The 18,319-nt window shown below is 43.4% G+C and overlaps 1 protein-coding gene and 1 long non-coding RNA gene across 2 annotated transcripts; one reads left to right on the top strand and one right to left on the bottom strand.

The window, feature by feature from the left end:
- Positions 1-1,778: 1,778 nt before the first annotated feature.
- Positions 1,779-5,942, bottom strand: LOC124007367 (proteinase-activated receptor 1-like). The gene is made up of 3 exons (XM_046317869.1): positions 5,679-5,942; positions 4,086-4,979; positions 1,779-3,871 (listed from the first exon to the last, which is right to left on the bottom strand). The coding sequence occupies exons 1-3, from the start codon at positions 5,767-5,769 to the stop codon at positions 3,474-3,476; spliced, it is 1,383 nt and encodes a 460-aa protein (XP_046173825.1). The 5' UTR covers positions 5,770-5,942; the 3' UTR covers positions 1,779-3,473.
- A 9,870-nt stretch (positions 5,943-15,812) lies between these two features.
- On the top strand, positions 15,813-17,466 carry LOC124007506. Its single transcript, XR_006833944.1, has 2 exons — positions 15,813-15,989; positions 17,290-17,466. It is a non-coding gene; the product is annotated as an uncharacterized LOC124007506 (long non-coding RNA).
- Positions 17,467-18,319: the final 853 nt, after the last annotated feature.

Below are 18,319 nucleotides of genomic sequence, written 5' to 3'. Positions count from 1 at the left end.
CTGGGGCTGGAAAATAATTACAACTAATTTGTAGACTGCAAATTAACCAAGCCCAAACATCATTTCAAACCTTGCTGACGTTTGTATAAGACCACGGTCTATCAATTGTGCGTGGAAATACTTGGTAACAGATTTCCCAAATTAAAATAACTTGGGAGCTGATTTTCTGGTGTTTGTATAAACAAATATGTCCGACAATGAATATTTATTTTTTGCTCAGAAAACTCAGTTGGTAGAGCATGGCGCTTGTAACGCCAGGGTAGTGGGTTCGATTCCCGGGACCACCCATACGTAGAATGTATGCACACATGACTGTAAGTCGCTTTGGATAAAAGCGTCTGCTAAATGGCATATATTATATTATATTATAAAACCACCTGTGGGCCAAATGTGTCCAGCTGGCCACTAGTTGGGGAACCTTGGTATAAGCTGATCCTAGAGCTGTGCGAAGGGGCAACTTCAATACCACCTGCATCGGCCTAAGGAAAATGACATCTCAGCACAGCATGGTAGTAGATTAGTAGGTAGGCTAGTAAATAGCGGGTTAACCTCCCAGTGGAAAAGAAAAGTGCATCAAGAATATTTCCTCAAGGTTAAAGAATAAGACATAGATTATCCTCCGCCATTTTCTTCTCCTTCTTTATGTTCCCAGTTGCAACACATAACAAAGGTTTATGAGATGAATGAGAGAGAGGGGTGTGTGTTGCATAAGGTTCAGTGTCCTCAGTGGAAGTTCCAAAGGTTTGGTCTTTTTTTTTACTTAGTTAGTAGCATCTCTGTTTGGCCAATCAAACGTGTCCTTTAATGCAGAAGGCTGGTTTCTTGAGGGCTCTCAGGTGCTTTTCTCCTGCTCTGTTTGTCTTCCTTCAGGTGGAAAGGAGGAATGGAATGGATAGGATTGGTGGTGATGGGGGACAGAGGAGAGAACGGGAAGTAGCAATGTTATCTGACCTTTTGTCTTAAGGTCATAATAGAAAAAAAAGTATTGTTTATTGTAGAACTCATTTGGTCAACTACCTGAAATTATCGACATGTTTGAGTGTGTATATGTGTGTGTGTGTGTGTGCGTTAAAATGTATTGCTCAATATTTCAGCAAATCGCAATGCGTCCATTATTTGAAATCCTTCCTCCTAATAGACATTTTTAAACTGAAAGGATGCTTTATTATAAATATTTACCATTGTTTTTTTTGTAATGTCTTTATGGCACCTAAGACCACTCAAATTCAGCAATGTTTAATTTATTCAAACCAAATACGTTCTATTAGCAAGCTGAGTACTTGTTTGAACTATATACTGAACAAATATATGCATCATGCAACAATTTAAAAAATGTTACTGAGTTAAGGTTCATATAAGGAAATCAGTCAATTGAAATAAATTAATTAGGTCCTAATCTATGGATTTCACATGAACGGGCAGGGGTGCAACCGTGGGTAGGCCTGGGAGGGCATAGGCCCACCCACTGGGGAGCCAGGCCCAGCCAATCAGAATGAGTTTTCCCCCCCAAAAGGGCTTTATTACAGACATAAATACTCCTCAGTTTCATCAGTTGTGGGTGGCTGGTCTCAGACGATCCCTCAGGTGAAGAAGCCGGATGTGGAGCTCCTGGGCTGGTGTGATTACACATCTGTGGTTGTGAGATGAAGTTGGAGGCGGCATATGGTAGAGAAATGAACATTAAATTCTCTGGCAATAGCTCTGGTGGACATTCCTGCAGTCAGCACGCCAATTGCACGCTCCCTCAAAACATCTGACATCTGTGACAAAATGGCACATTATAGAGTGGCCTTTTATTGTCCCCAGCACAAGGTGCACCTGTGTAATGATCATGCTGTTTAATCAGCTTCTTGATATGCCGCGCCTGGCAGATGGATTATCTTGGCAAAGGAGAAATGCTCACTAATAGGGATGTAAACAACATTTTAAGGAAATAAGCTTTTTGTGCATATGTAATATTTCTGGGATCTTATTTCAGATCATGAAACTTGGGACCAAAACTACATGTTACTTTATATTTTTGTGCAGTATAAGTAGCTACGCAGCACCACCCGCTGGATGTAATGTGAAATAAAATTGACTTGACGTAAGTATGATTTAGACCAATAGGGGGCCTCACAGCACTACTTTACGCTACCTTAGCCCTCCTAGGCTGTGTATTGGAGTTTGCCTCAAAGCTTTTCCATTTCTGCAAACACACTACATATTCGCACAATTAGAAATGTACTGCAATAACGAGTCTGAGCTGAAGTTATTGTAGCGATATAATATGGTAAATTTGAACAGAACCAGATTCTACACTACGGGCGTGGACGTGAGCTCACCAAACCTGCGTATAAAAGCATTTCCTTGTATTGTCCACAGTGTTCTTTTAAGAAATGGTACAATTCATGATTGAACAAAGACCCCTTTTGTAATTCCCTTATCACAAACCATCAAACATCCCAGACACTGCTTTGGGGACCATAAACCTACTTCAAGAATAGCAACTTCAACGGGAAATATATTTAAGATACACATTTTAAAGATGTTATACATTATCATTGCGTTACATTTTTATACATGGAAATGTTCATTTTTCTCTCAGCCTCATGTACCCTCTTGGTGGTTGGGTTCAGGTCAGAAACAGCTTTGATCCATATCAATCGGACACGCAGCTTCTTGCACTGGTTGGGCCGTCCTTGTAAATAAGAATTTGTTCTTAACTGACTTGCCTAGTTAAATAAACGGTTTAAAAAAAAATGTATCTTCTTCATATAGTTGGGTATAGCTAAACCAGGCCCAGGAGTCACAGGCTACAGATGAATGTCTGACTGAATTCAATGTACGAGCCAAATCCATAAGAAAAACACCTAGCTTTCTCCATGGTTATCTTTAAGACCATATATACACTGTCTGAAAAGGGGGAAATACACCGAGTGTACAAAACATTAAGAACACCTGCTCTTTCCATGACATTGACTGACCAGGTGAAAGCTATGATCCCTTATTAATGTCACTTGTTAAATCCACTTCAATCAGTGTAGTTGAAGGGGAGCAGACAGGCAAAGCCTTGAGACAACTAAAAGATGGACGGTGTCTGTGTGCCTTTCAGAGGAATGGGCAAGACAAACGATTGACGTGCCTTTGAACAGGGTAGTAGGTGCCAGGCGCACCGGTTTGTGTTAGGAACTGCAATGCTGCTGGATTTGTTCATGCTCAACCGTTTCCCGTGTGTATCAAGAATGGCCCGCCACCCAAAGGACATCCAGCCAACTTGACACAACTGTGGGAGGCATTGGAGTCGACACCTATGAATTAAGGCTGTTCTAAATGCAAGAGGGTGGGATTGCAACTCAATATTAGGAAGGTGTTCCCAAATGTTTGGTATACTCAGTGTACATACTAAATATATCATCTTCACTTCAGTCAATGAAATATATATTCTTCACTTTAGAATATGAATCAGAAACAGCTCTCTGTGTCTCCATCCATCAGACCAGGAGTTTCTTGTACTGGCTGCTGAGGCTGGCCTGGAAGGCATCCACCTTACTTATCCTGGTGCTGGTGCTGGTGCTGGAAGAACCAGAGGTTGAGGCCAGATTCTTCCCTCCCTCTGCGGCCGCCCGGCACCCCAGAGCCGCCGCAAGCTGCCTCTGGCACCGGGACGAGCCAAAGTAGTAGACCAGTGGGTCCAGGCAGCAGCTTATGCTCCCCACACACAGAGACACCAGGTAGGCCACGTGAGTGGCGTCCGGCTCCCCCGCCACCCGCCCACCAATCTGGAGGTAGTGAGCCAGAAGGATGGCGTTGGTGGGCGTGAAACAGATCACAAACACCACCAGCACGATGACCACCATCACCACTGCCCGTGCCTTCTGCCTTGAACGACCTAGATCAAATTCCAATAGAAAATGTTGTTATCCTCTTATGGGGAAGGTTGTTGTGCAGAAGACATGGAAAAGAGAATCAATACAAATAGCCAATTTTTTAGACCAAAAACTTGGTCTATGAAACCGCTCCTATTAGTAAAACTGCATGATGACAGTGGGTGGTCACTGTGCTGCATATCATTTGTGAAGTGCACAAGTCTGGTTTCTATTTACCCATGACACCGTGTGGAGCCCTGTTGAGCACTTGCACCACCCGGGAGTAGCAGGTCACCGTGACGAACAGCGGCAGGAAGTAGAGGGTGCAGGAGAGAATGGGGAAGAAGAAGAGGTAGCGCCCCTCTAACAGCTTCAGGTCCTGGATGTCATGGCAGGTGGTTATGCCAAGTGGGTCGTAGTAGACCGTCTGCTGTGAGAGGACCAGGGGCAGCGAGCCACCCACAGCCAGGACCCACATGGAGCTGCAGGCCAGGGCTGCTTTACATGGACTCCTCCAGGCCAGGGAGTTGATGGGGTAGGCCACGGCCAGCAGGCGGTCCACGCTGATACAGGTCATAAGGAGGACGGAGGAGTACATGTTGCAGTAGAAGGCGGCGGTGACCAGGCGGCACATCCCGTCGCCGAAGCCCCAGTCGTTGCCACCGTAGTGGTAGGCGATCTTGAAGGGCAGCAATAGGGCGAGCAGGAGGTCAGCGGCCGCCAGGTTCAGCATGTAGATCACCGCCGGCTTCACGGGACGGATCTGTCGGGCAAAGGTCACCATGGCGAAAGTGTTGAGGGGCAAGCTGATGAGGAAGACGACGGTGTAAAGCGTCGGGATGAAGATGGTGGACAGACGGCCCGTGAGGAAGTCGTTGGCCGTAACAGAGATAGCGTAAGACCAGACTCCTGTAACATTCCTGACCGAGCCCAGTTCCACCTGTCCCAGTCTGGACCCGTTAATAAACCCAACTCTCTGTCCCGGTGCGGATCCATGGTTGAGTCTGCCTCCGGGCCCATTTCTGTCTTCGTTTGGGTAGTAATCCAGCAGGTCCAGATCTATAGGCTCGTCTGTGACCAGGGGCCGTTCCGTGACTAATCGCCTGGCAAAGGTCCTAACGATGGCGCTGCCTGAGCAGAAAAGCAACATAGAGATGTGAGTCAGCCACGCATGAGGATAGGTGTGGAGCACTGCGCTCTACATTGTAATACAGTCATAGAGCTCAGTGGTGTGGAGAGCCTCAAACAGACTGTTTGGCTTTCTTTATAGGATCTCCTTGAAATAGGATGAGGCATGTCTTGATATGAGGGGATACAATGTTAATGAAATGGCCAACTACTTAAATGTGTTCGAAAATAACACTTTTGGGGTCCTGACCATGGCAATTCATTTCGAGCTGTTTTGATCCATCACAGCCGATGAATGAAATGTATATCAGTAAAGTACACAATGTGTGAGAGAATTAATATAATCCTTTATTTTTGGTTACAATAGTCTATAGGCCTATTCAAAATATGCCATGACTTGGTCATTTATATTTAGGAATATGTATGCCTGACTGTCTATAAATGTTTGGAGACGATTTACAATAACAAAAAACGTGCATGAATTTGTTGGCTACATCTAAAAAATGAAGTCACCTTCCACGCCGACCTGTTATAGCCTAGAAGAATGAGTGAACATTTGGAAAATAATATGTGTGGCTACATATCAAGAGGGTCTACAAAGTGTCGCCTACACGTTGTTTTGTATGAAATACTTTTAAGTTAAAGTGAGACACTTTATGAGGAAACAAACATTTCATCACACATAATGGGAATTCTACTCACCGTTATAAACCGCGGACGAAGCCGCGTGCACGGCAGCCAGGATAAGAACAGTTTTATAAAACATCCTCTCAGAACTGCAGTGAAGTCCCATAAAGATTAACAGGTTTACTAATAAAGCCTACAGCGCTTCTGCTAGAACTGGAAACGTTTTTTAATCTGTATGTTTAGTCTGACTCCTCACTGTTGCTGTACTAAACTGTACTAAACTGTCGCTTTCAGATAGTTCATAGTCGCCTGTCCCACCATGACGCATATTATAGCTTTTTTTTTAGCAGGACGCGCGTTCATGTCTTCTGATGTCATCAGTTGGGGTCAATGATCGGAACGGAAGAATAATGCAGCTGCATGTCAAACATTTCACGTTGGTCGATATTTAATGTTGAATGACATTTTTGACTGAATGGAGATCGATGCTGTTTTCTTGTTAGGATCATTGTTATTAAATAGACCTAGCTATGGATTTTTGGAAAACAACAGTTACTTTTTTGACACCGATAGTCCCAGTTATTTCTTCCTAGACCCACAACATAAAGTTTGGCCAGAGCAGACAAGAACATTTTTCAACAATTTCATTCATTTCAAACACTGAGGTCATATGTGAAGATGGCTATTTTGTCAGTTTGATGTGTTTTAGTTCAGTATGTATGTGCTTGTTTTTGATAATATAAAGCTGCAGGGGCTGAACTTTGGATTTAGAAGTCGGGGGACATACAGTACCAGTCAAACGTTTGGACACACCTACTGTGGGGTATTTTTTATTTTTACTATTTTCTACATTGTAGAATAATAATGAAGACATCAAAACTATGAGATAACACATGTGGAATCATCTAGTAACCGAAAAAGTGTTAAACAAATCAAAATATATTTTATATTCTTAAAAGTAGCCACCCTTTGCCTTGATGACAGCTTTGCATTCTCTCAACCAGCTTCATGAGGCAGTCACCTGGAATGCTTTTCCAACAGTCTTGAATGATTTCCCAGATATGCGGAGCACTTGTTGGCTGCTTTTCCTTCACTCTGCGGTCCAAATCATCCCAAACCATCTCTATTAGGTTGAGGTCGGGTGATTGTAGATGCCAGGTCATCTAATGCAGCACCCCATCACTCTTCTTCTTGGTCAAATAGCCCTTACACAGCCTGGAGGTGTGTTTTGAAAAACAAATGGTAGTCCCATTAAGCGCAAACCAGATGGGATGGCGTATTTCTGCAGAATGCTGTGGTAGCCACGCTGGTTAAGTGTGCTTTGAATTCTAAATAAATCACTGACAGTGTCACCAGCAAAAGCACCCCCACACCATCACGCCTCCTCCATGCTCCAAGGTGGGAACCACACATGTAGTGATCATCTATTCACCTACTCTGCATCTCACAAAGACATGCTGGTTGGAACCAAAAATCTCAAATTTGGACTGATCACACCAAAGGACAGATTTCCACCGTTCTAATGTCCATTGCTCTTGTTTCTTGGCCCAAGCAAGTCTCTTCTTATTATTGGTGTCCTTTAGCAGTGGTTTCTTTACAGCGATTTAACCACGAAGGCCTGATTCACGCAGTCTCCTCTGAACAGTTGATGTTGAGATGTGTCTGTTACTTGAACTCTGCGAAGCACAATCTGAGGTGCAGTTCATTTCTGATTTCTGAGGCTGGTAACTCTAATGCACATATCCTCTGGGTCTTCCTTTCCTGTGGTAGTCCTCATTAGAGCCAGTTTCATCATAGCACTTGATGGTTTTTGCGACTCCACTTAAAGAAACTTGAAAAGTTCTTGAAATTTTCCGGATTGACTGACCTTCATGTCTTAAAGTAATGATGGACAGTTTGAGCTGTTCTTGCCATAATAGGAACTTGATATTCTACCAAATAGGGCTATCTTCTGTATACCTTTTCACAACACAAATGATTGGCTCAAATGCATTAAGAAGGAAAGACATTCAACAAATTAACTTTTAACAAGGCACACCTGTGAATTTAAATGCATTCCAGGTGACTACCTCATGAAGCTGGTTGAGAGAATGCCAAGAATGTGCAAAGCTGTCAAGGCAAATGGTTGATACTTTGAAGAATCTCAAATATAAAGTATATTTTGATCTGTTTAACACTTACATGATTCCATATGTGTTATTTAATAGTTTTGATGTCTTCACTATTATTCTACAATGTAGAAAATAGTCAATAAAGATAAACCCTTGAATGAGTAGGTGAGTCCAAAATTTTGACTGGTACTGTATATATATACCAGCTTTTGTGGAGCGATGGGTAACGATGCTTCGTGGGTGGCTGTTGTTGATGTGTGCAGAAGGTCCCTGGTTCGCGCCCGGGTATGGGCGAGGGGACGGTTTAAAATTATACTGTTACATTGATGCTGTTGACCCGGATTACTGGTTGCTGCGGGAAAAAGGAGGAAGGTCAAATGGGGGGTGAGTGTAACGGATGTGAAACGGCTAGCTTAGTTAGCGGTGTGCGCTAAATAGTGTTTCAATCGGTTACGTCACTTGCTCTGAGACCTTGAAGTAGTGTTTTCCCTTGCTCCGCAAGGGCCGCGGCTCTTGTGGAGCGACATATATATAAACATATATATGTTTATTTATTTATTTATGTCAGATAAACACTCCAAACTGTCTACCTGACTGCTTGGAGGAATCCGCATGGTCTTAAAGCACACCGTTTCCTTGTTTGTATCACATTCCAATGATAAAACTGGGAGGGGGGGACAAAAATGCAATTTCCCCCAGTGAAAGTTGTGCCCCTGTAAGATGCATTTCATCTATATTGTGCAGATCTGATTTTGATAATGGACCAGTTTGTCAAGAGGGAGAGTGAGCAAGAGAGGATGTGTAAGAATGGCAAGGAATCTCTTTCTGTAAGAGCAGATACAACAATTGCAGCTGAGTCTCTGTGGTACAGCAGAGCACATTTATAATTAAGTGATAGCGCCAGAGAAGCCGGTGTTTGGAGGATATATTGGCATGGGTGTTAGGCCCCAAACACCGGCTTCGAGGGACCGTGGTAATCAAAAGTGGTAATCACTTTAATGCAATGGGTTACCAACACACTCAGATAATGATTGACATTTCAATTAAAAACATTATTTTGATTAATTTATTCTTAGAGGGAGACAGAGAGCTGGTTTGAAACGCAGGGCACATCAGGTGTTTATTGTAAAGGACCACATCGGTAAATTCCAGGAAACCCAGCACTCCGAATATAAGTGTGTCACAAAACAAACAATATCTCACAGTGATGGGGTGCAAAGAACTGAACTAAATAGGGTGTGATAATGAATAAGATGTGTGTGAACAGGTGATCAGAATTCAGATGATTAGGATCTGGAGAGTGAGCTGCGTTCAGGGGATATATGTGTTTGAGAGTGTAACAACTCTCTCGTCAGGACACTGTTATTCAGAGGAGCTAGCCAACAACACAACTAACACAATCACTTCCAACTGAAGCTAGAAAGACAGCAAACTAGCTGCACTTCGTTTCGTTTGACCTGTTTTCTATTGATAGTGCTTTGTATATATCCCAAACATTATGCTGACTCATGATTTCGACTGGCTGAGAAAAGTTGACTGCCTGTCTGTCTCATCCCGACTTCTTCATTACGATGGGACAGCTGGAGATCGAATTTGAAAATTGGAACAATGTTGCAAATGTAAGAGATACAGAGAGCAAGGTTTAGACAAATCTCAACTGTTGAAAACTACATGTAAGTCTAAAAGAAATGTGAGATAATGTCTAGATGCTTTTTATAGTGGATATCAAGTTTATAAATTGCCTGGCTGGGCCGATGAAACAGTGGATTGCGCAGTCAAATGGAACAGAGTAAATAGGTATTTTTTAACGTCAAAGATTTAGCCAGTGGTAACTTGTGGAATAAACCCGGACTGGAATGCAGTCTTAACCAATCAGCATTCACCCACCTGTTGTATAACACTGAATAAATCACTGTGGGACAACACATTATTATATAATGTACTTCATAATGGAATTTATAATCGGCTATACTTTTTACCAATCAAAATGTATCGGCTCTCACACCCTGTCCTGTTTCACCTGTCTTGTGCTTCTCTCCACCCCCCTCCAGGTGTTGCCCGTTTTCCCCATTATCCCCTGTGGATTTATACCAGTGTTTTCTGTTTGTCTTGTCAAGCCTACCAGCAGTTTTCACCGTACTCCTGTTTTTCACGCTAGTCTTGCTGGTTTTGACCGTTCTGCCTGGCGTTCTGTACATTTCAGACTGCTCTGAATTACTGACCTCTGCCTGTCCTTGACCTTTCATTTGCCTGCCACCTGTTTTTGTAATACACTTTTGTTACTTTGAACTGTCTGCATCTGGGTCTTATCCTGAGGTCTGATATCGGCTTGGTGTGAATCCTGTAAGAGGAATGCATTTGTACTGATGTTGACCTCGCTTAAGCATTTAAAAACCTCTCTGTTTTCCTGTCTATTCCCAGAGGCTGCTTTTCCCTGGGAAAGTAAACTGACCTTGTTGTTTAGAAACAGTCCCCTGAATGTTCTGTCCAGCTTCAGGACGTGTTCAGATTCAATCACTCGTGATTAACACTGTTTCTAGATGATTGAACTAGTGAAAAACATGGTGTAAAATTTAAAGCAAAATTTGAATTTTCTGCACTTTTGATCTGTGATTAATGTGTAAAACTCCTCCTCAGCTACAGTAAGCAGAAACACCTCTGCCATCCTCAACACAGGGGCCACCCAGGGTTGCATGCTCTGCTTCCTCCAAAAGGATCCGAGACAGCTAATACCGCCCATGTGATCAGACTGCTGAAGAGCTAACCCTAGCTGTCTCCCTGCACAGACCTACACCTTAGTCTTCACTTACTACACTTCAGAGAAGGCCTAAGGATTTAAGAACATGTATATTTTGAATTGAATTCCAATTTATTTCTATTTCATCTTTACAATAATCTTCTGATTTCCTCTCTTCAGTTTGTGTTGAACAGAGAAGGGTTAATACTGAAGAAAAAATCCAATCATGTTAGCAAGCTAGCTAGCCTTGCCAGCCATAACGAAAGTTAAGGATTTAATGTGAAAAGTAGAAATCTCTTTCGGCACTCCGCTCCTCAGACTCTCCTTCATCTCTCGTAGTGGGAATAGGGCCTCAGAGACTATCTACACCTAAAGGCCATGAAACAATGGCAACTATACTGAACAAAAATAGTAACGCAACATGCAACAATTTCAATGATTTATTGAGTTACAGTTCATATAAAGAAAATCATCAATTGATATAAATTTTGTGTGTATGGAACAATTCTGGGATCTTACAATTCAGCACTACATGTTGCGTTTATTGAAAATGAGCAACTTTTTATTATCTGGGGAATATTGATCGGCAGCTCCACCTAGTGGGCAATTTGTAGGAATCCTCCAATCAGAGCACAGATATTGGTCATGTGAACAGGCTGCAGTTCCAAAATATTTGGAAAAACATGGCAACCTGAAGGGAGAGAAAATCAACTCCCATGTTGGAGTAAAATGTCGGCCATTCCTGCCTCATATGTTTCTCCACTACTATATTATATAATGATATGTTAATACACACATACTGTGTTCAGTTTGTCACGTTAAGCTGCCAAAAATATCCACTGTGGTGCATATTCTTATCGATTAGCATGCTAACCGCAACCCATGCATATTACGTCAATGGGACAAACAGGCTACATTTCGTTTAGCATTTTATATTGCTTTTTGTATGATTTACTAGTGCACTAGCTTGATGAATACCATTTACACTTCATAAAATCTAGTTTTCCAATGTCTGTGTTGTCATTGACTTGCCTGGAAGTAGGTTGAGTGGATCCCCAGGGTAGGGGCAACACCTGTTGGTTGCTTGTTTGTTAGCTGATAAATTCCATACAGATGTGACAGTCAACAGGCAACACAAAGCTATAGGATATTCTTAAATAAATGGGGAAATTGAGTTTTCAAGGCGTCGAAAGCGTTCCACAGGGATGTTGGCCCATGTTGTCCTTTGGGTGGTGTACCATTCTTGATACACATGGGAAACTGTTGAGTGTGAAAAATCCAGCAGCGTGGCATTTCTTGACACAAACCGGTGCGCCCTGCCACCTACTACTGTACCCTGTTCAAAGGCAATTGAATATTTTGTCTTGCCCATTCACCCTCTGAATGGCACACATACACAATCCATGTCTCAACTGTCTCAAGGCTTAAAAGTCCTTGTTTAACCTGTCTCCTCCCCTCCACCTACACTGATTGAAGTGGATATAACAAGTGGCATCAATAAGGGATCATATCTTTCACATGGATTCGCCTGGTCAGTCTGTATCATAGAGAAGGTGGTCTTAATGTTTCGTATACTCTACTGTATAAAGAAGGAAATGGCTGCCGTTTCACGATCCTGTGACCAATTGTGCTATTGTGTGTTTTCTCACTTTATTTGTAACTTATTTTGTACATAATGTTTCTGGCACCGTGTCTTATGACCAAAAAGAGCTTCTAAATATCAGGACAGTGACTAGTTTAGACCTGGGAAACCAGGGATTCACCTGGAGGAAGACTTTTTCTTCTTCAACGAGACGGACGGGAAGGATTTACTTCAGACACCCAACAAGGCCCTCATCCCCGTCATTCACAGGAGAAAGAGACGGAGGTATCGTGGACGACGGTCCGGGTGCCTTGTAAGGATCTGTCGCAGAGAGGGTAGTCTACCATTACCATGGGTCCTATTAGCCAACGTACAAACAATCGATAATAAAAGAGACAAACTACAATCACGTATATCCTACCAACGGGACATTAAAACCGGGAATATCTTATGTTTCACCGAGTCGTGGCTGAATGACGACATGAATAACATACAGCTGGCAGTTTTTAAGCTTTTCGGCAGGATAGAACAGCGGCCTCTGGTAAGACAAGGGGTGATGGTCTATGTATATTTGTAAACAACAGCTGGTGCATGAAATCTAAGGTAGTCTCAAGGTTTTGCTCGCCTATCTCACTGAGGTAGAGTATCTTGCTGTAGATAAAACTATTTACTTAGAGAGTTTTCATCTGTATTTTTCGTAATTGTCTATTTACCACCACAAATCGATGCTGGCACTAAGACCGCACTCAATGAGCTGTATACGGCCATAAGCAAACAGGAAAACACTCATCCAGAGGCGGCGCTCCTAGTGAGGACTGTTTTGCTAGCACAGATCGGAATATGTTCCGGAATTCTTACGAAAGTATTGAGGAGTACACCGCATCAGTCACTGGCTTCATCAGTAAGTGCATCGATTACATCGTCCCCACAGTGACCGTACGTACATACCCCAACCAGAAGCCATGCATTACAGGTAACATCCGCACTGAGCTAAAGGGTAGAGCTGCCGCTTTCAGGGTGCAGGACTCTAAGAAATCCCGCTATGACCTCCGACGAACCATCAAACAGGAAAAGCATCAATACAGGACTAAGATTGAATCGTACTACACCGGCTCTGACGCTCATCAGATGTGGCAGGGCTTGCAAACTTTTACAGACTACAACGGGGAGCACAGCCAACGAGCTGCCCAGTGACATGAGCCTACCAGATGAGCTAAATTACATCTATACATCTATACTCACTTCGAGGCAAGTAACATTGAAGCATGCATGAGAGCATCAGCTGTTCCGGAAGACTGTGTGATCATGCTCTCCATAGCCAATGTGAGTAAGACCTTTAAACAGGTCAACATTCACAAGGCCGCAGGCCCAGACAGATTACCAGGACCTGTCTCCGAGCATGCGCTGACCAACTGGCAAATGTCTTCACTGACATTTTCAACCTGTCCCTGACTGAGTAATACCAACATGTTTCAAGCAGACCACCATAGTGTGCCTAAGAAGGTAACCTGCTTAAATGACTCCTGACCGGTAGCACTCACGTCTGTAGCCATGAAATGCTTTGAAAGGCTGGTCATGGCTCACATCAATACCATTATCCTAGAAACCCTAGACCCACTCCAACTTCAATACCGCCTATGTGCGCATGTTATTCAGTGACTACAGCTCAGCATTCAACACCATAGTGCCCTCAAAGCTCATCAATAAGCTAAGGACCCTGGGACTAAACACCTCCCTCTGCAACTGGATCCTGGACTTCCTGACTGGCCGCCCCCAGGTGGTAAGAGTACTGTAGGTAACAGCACATCCGCCACACTGATCCTCAACAAGGGGGCCCCTCAGGGGTGCGTGCTCAGTCCCCTCCTGTACTCCCTGTTCACTCATGACTGCATGGCCAGGCATGACTCCAACACTATCATCAAGTTTGCTGACGACACAACAGTGGTAGGTCTCATCACCAACAGCGGTGATCGAGACAATGGAGATGATTGTGGACTACAGGAAAAGGAGAACCGAGCATGCCCCCATTTTCATCGATGGGGCTGCAGTGGAGCAGGTGGAGAGCTTCAAGTTCCTTGGTGTCCACATCACCAACAAACTATCATGGTCCAAACACCCTAAGACAGTCATGAAGAGGGCAGCGCAAAGCCTATTCCCCCTCAGGAGACTGAAAATATTTGGCATGGGTCCTCAGATCCTCAAAAGGTTATACAGCCGCACCATCGAGAGCATCCTGACTGGTTGCATCACTGCCTGGTATGGAAACTGCTCGCTGTCTGACCACAAGACACTACAGAGGGTAGTGCGTACGGCCCAGTACATCACTGGGGCCAAGCTTCATGCCATCCAGGACCTGTGTACCAGGCGGTGTCAGTAGAAGGCCCTAAACATTTTCACAGACTCCTGCCATCCTAGTCATAGACTGTTCTCTCTGCTACTGCACGACAAGCGGTACTGGTACCAAGTCTAGGTCCAAAATGCTTCTTAACAGGTTCTACCCCCAAGCAGTAAGACTCCTGAACATCTAATTAAATGGCTACCCAGACCCCTCTTTTACGCTGCTGCTACTCTTTGTTTATTATCTATGGATAGTCACTTTATCTCTACCTACATGTACATATTACCTCAATTACCTCGACTAACCGGTGCCCCCGCACATTGATTCTGTACCTGTACCCCCTGTATATAACTTTGCTATTGTTATTTTACTGCTGCTGTTTAATTAATTGTTCCTTTTATTTATTTATTTTTACTTAGGGCTTGTAAGTAACTCGGCGCATGTGACAAATAAAGTTTGATTTGATTCATATGAAATCTATTATTCATGTCCATGTTGCTCATTGCTCATCATTGCTCCAGTGTCTCATTACCCCACTCTGTTGCCAGCAGCATTGCTCGGCAATATTGCCCTACAAAATTGCCAATGTATCATGTCCTGACGACCCACACAACCAACACTTACACACAACCACTCATAAACACAACCACTCATAAACACAACCACTCATAAACACACACACACACACACACACACACACACACACACACACACACACACACACACACACACACACACACACACACACACACACACACACACACACACACACACACACACACACACACACACACACACACACACACACACACACACACACACACACACACGCAGAACTCACACACACACTCAGAAGAACTCACACACACATGCAGAACTCACACCCATGCTGTACACACAGACAGTCAATGCTGCTGTTCTATGATATACCATTTATTCAACTGCGTGACCAAGGTCAATTCTCACTTCATATTGTAAATACAGTGTTGCATAATACAGTCCATTATTATGCATACTACCGCTCTTATTACTTGCTATGTTTTGCTCTTTTTATCAATGTTATGGTTATTGTCGTTACTGCGTTGTTGAGGGAGCTATAGAGCATTTCCTCGTCTCCCTGTATGTGACAAATATATTTTTATGTGACATGCTGTATCGGACTGCACTGCAGCACAGCCTGCACTGGATGTGACTAAATTCTCCTTGTAGGGTAACATAAACCTCCGCTTTATCCACAGGTCAGAGTCCACCCTCCATCCAGTCCATCTAATCCACAGATGACTTCATTGATTATATCAAAGTTAATAAGTGACTAAGTCGCTTGCGTGACTTTTACTTAGACATTGGTTAGTGGTTACCCTGTTGTTGTTTACAGACGTCTATTTGGCTTTGGAGGCGTGGCGAGGCTATTTTCCAATATCCATAGTAGACCTACTGGCTCTTAAAATGGAGCGATGTACTGGGGGTGCCTTAAAGTGGTATGCTAGTACAGTGCATTGGAACGAAGCCTTTGATGACAAAGTACCACAACTCTCTCTTTCGCCTTCCTTCTAATTTTTTTCTTTGGAAAGTTGTGTAACAGTCTGACCGTGAAGGATTGAGTCCACTACTGAAGTAGGTGTGTAAAGGCTAAGCCTTAACCTTGGCCTTTCTGTACGTAATATACAAAAGATGTCTCATATGGCTCCCGTGTGGCTTAGTTGGTAGAGCAGGGCACTAGCAACTCCAGAGTTGTGGGTTCGTATTCCCATGGGGGACCAGTATAACAGTGTGCGCACTCCGGATAAGAATGTCTAATGTTGTCTCAGTGTGACAAAGTCGTGCTAATCTTATTTTCGCTGTGGAGTTACTGAAAGTCTCAACATCAGTCTGTCGGATTGAACAGAATGTAAGCAAATGATTATTTCTCAGCGTAGTAAGGAAATGACAAAAATGCCGTAGGAGGGCAACTGGCCAGAAATGCACAACAATGTTAAAATATTTGCCCTCTTATAGTCATTGTCTGTGGCATACACAAAATAGTTGTCCTATTTTTAATTTATTTATCAGTATTTGCAATAAAGTCACTGTACCAGAATGTAACTGTGACCCTAGACACACTACCGGGAATCTGGTTTGCAATTAACTCATAGGGATGGCTTATAGTTGAGTGACAGTAGGTGGGTTCTGCCTTCCAGTTTGGTTAAGGATTCTCAGATCTGACATTTTCATGATAACTGCCACTACTGCTGGGAAAAGTTACTAGGCGACAGACAGTTACAAATTAAACATGTAAGAAAAACATGGTTCTTGACGGAAGAGGCTGGATAGTCAAACTTTGACCTACAGCAGCACCAGGGTCCATCTGGTGTTATCTGTCAATATCCTTCCTGTCTAGAGAGGCAGATTAACTATGATGCTATTGTGTCCAGACAGAGCTTTCTGCACAGACAGACTGTCTTCTCTGTGTGTGTGTGCGTGCGTGTGTGTGTTTGTCTTTGTTTCATGGGTTTGGGTTTCCCCTATTTCCCGGAGATCACATGACATTTTTCAGCTAGAGACAGGACATTAGGTGTAAATGCCAGTTCAACCAATCCTAAAATGTTGCTGAAGTTACAGTACTGAACAGCTACTGTCTGCACTGCATCGGGCCTGAGTGGTTTACAGCAATCTGACCTGAACACTCCTCTAATGATAGAGGAAGGCAGATGTTCACAAAGATGGCTATCCAGAATTAGAGAGAGAGAGAGAGAGAGAGAGAGTGTCACAACCTGATCTCTCTCACCTGTCCTTGTTATTGTCTCCACCCCCTCCAGGTGTCGCTTATTTTCCCCCGTGAAATGAACCCCTGTGTTTCCTGTCTCTCTGTGGCAGTTCGTCTTGTATGTTTATCAAGTCAACCAGCGTGTGTTTTGTTCTTCCTGTACTCCTTTTGCCAGTCCTCCCAGGTTTTGACCCTTGCCTGTTTTCTGGACTCCATTCCCGCCTGCCTGACTATTCTGCCTGCCTGCCCTTCGGTACTTACTGGACTCAAAACTGGTTTGGACTTTTTGCCTGTACACGACCATTCTCCTGCCTACCCCCTTTTCTGGATGAATAAACATCTAAGACTCCAACCATCTGCCTCCTGTGTCTGCATCTGGGTCTCGCCTTGCTCCCTTATCGAAAGACGTATGTTACAGAAACCCTTGAACAATTTAAAGTGAAATTATTGAAATATTAACACTTTACAAACTGCTAAAAAACCTGAAATAACAGAGACATGCTGAAGCAGTTTCCTGCACCTGTAATCCTCATCTATCAGATCATGTTGAGCTAGGCCTGGCTGTATGGGGGACTATTCAGGGGTGCTGTGTGAGGGCTGAGGGAAAGGTTACGTGTGTGTGTGTGAGTGTATGGGGTGATGGAAGAGGAGTGTGTGTGGGAGGGAGAGGGAAAGCATGGATCATTTACCCTGGGACTGTGAGAAGGCAGTGAAAACACAGAACCACACACCCCGGGTTCAAACAAGAACACATACACACTCACTCACATTAACACTACAGTAGCAATACACACACTCTCACTTTAACACTACAGTAGCAATACACACTCTCTCACATTAACACTACAGTAGCAATACACACTCTCTCACATTAACACTACAGTAGCAATACACACACTCTCACTTTAACACTACATTAGCAATACACACTCTCTCACATTAACACTACAGTAGCAATACACACTCTCTCACATTAACACTACAGTAGCAATACACTCTCTCACATTAACACTACAGTAGCAATACACACACTCTCACTTTAACACTACAGTAGCAATACACACTCTCTCACATTAACACTACAGTAGCAATACACACTCTCTCACATTAACACTACAGTAGCAATACACACTCTCTCACATTCGACCGCCTCATGCTTTACTTATTAGGGAAACATTTAGGGTTTTCATCGAGGTGGAACTGTC

The sequence above is a fragment of the Oncorhynchus gorbuscha genome, linkage group LG20 (genome assembly GCF_021184085.1).
Source record: "Oncorhynchus gorbuscha isolate QuinsamMale2020 ecotype Even-year linkage group LG20, OgorEven_v1.0, whole genome shotgun sequence".
In the NCBI taxonomy this organism is placed as follows: Eukaryota; Metazoa; Chordata; class Actinopteri; order Salmoniformes; family Salmonidae; genus Oncorhynchus; species Oncorhynchus gorbuscha.
The sequence above is the reverse complement of the archived record's forward strand: the minus strand, read 5'-3'. Positions and strand labels throughout refer to the sequence as shown.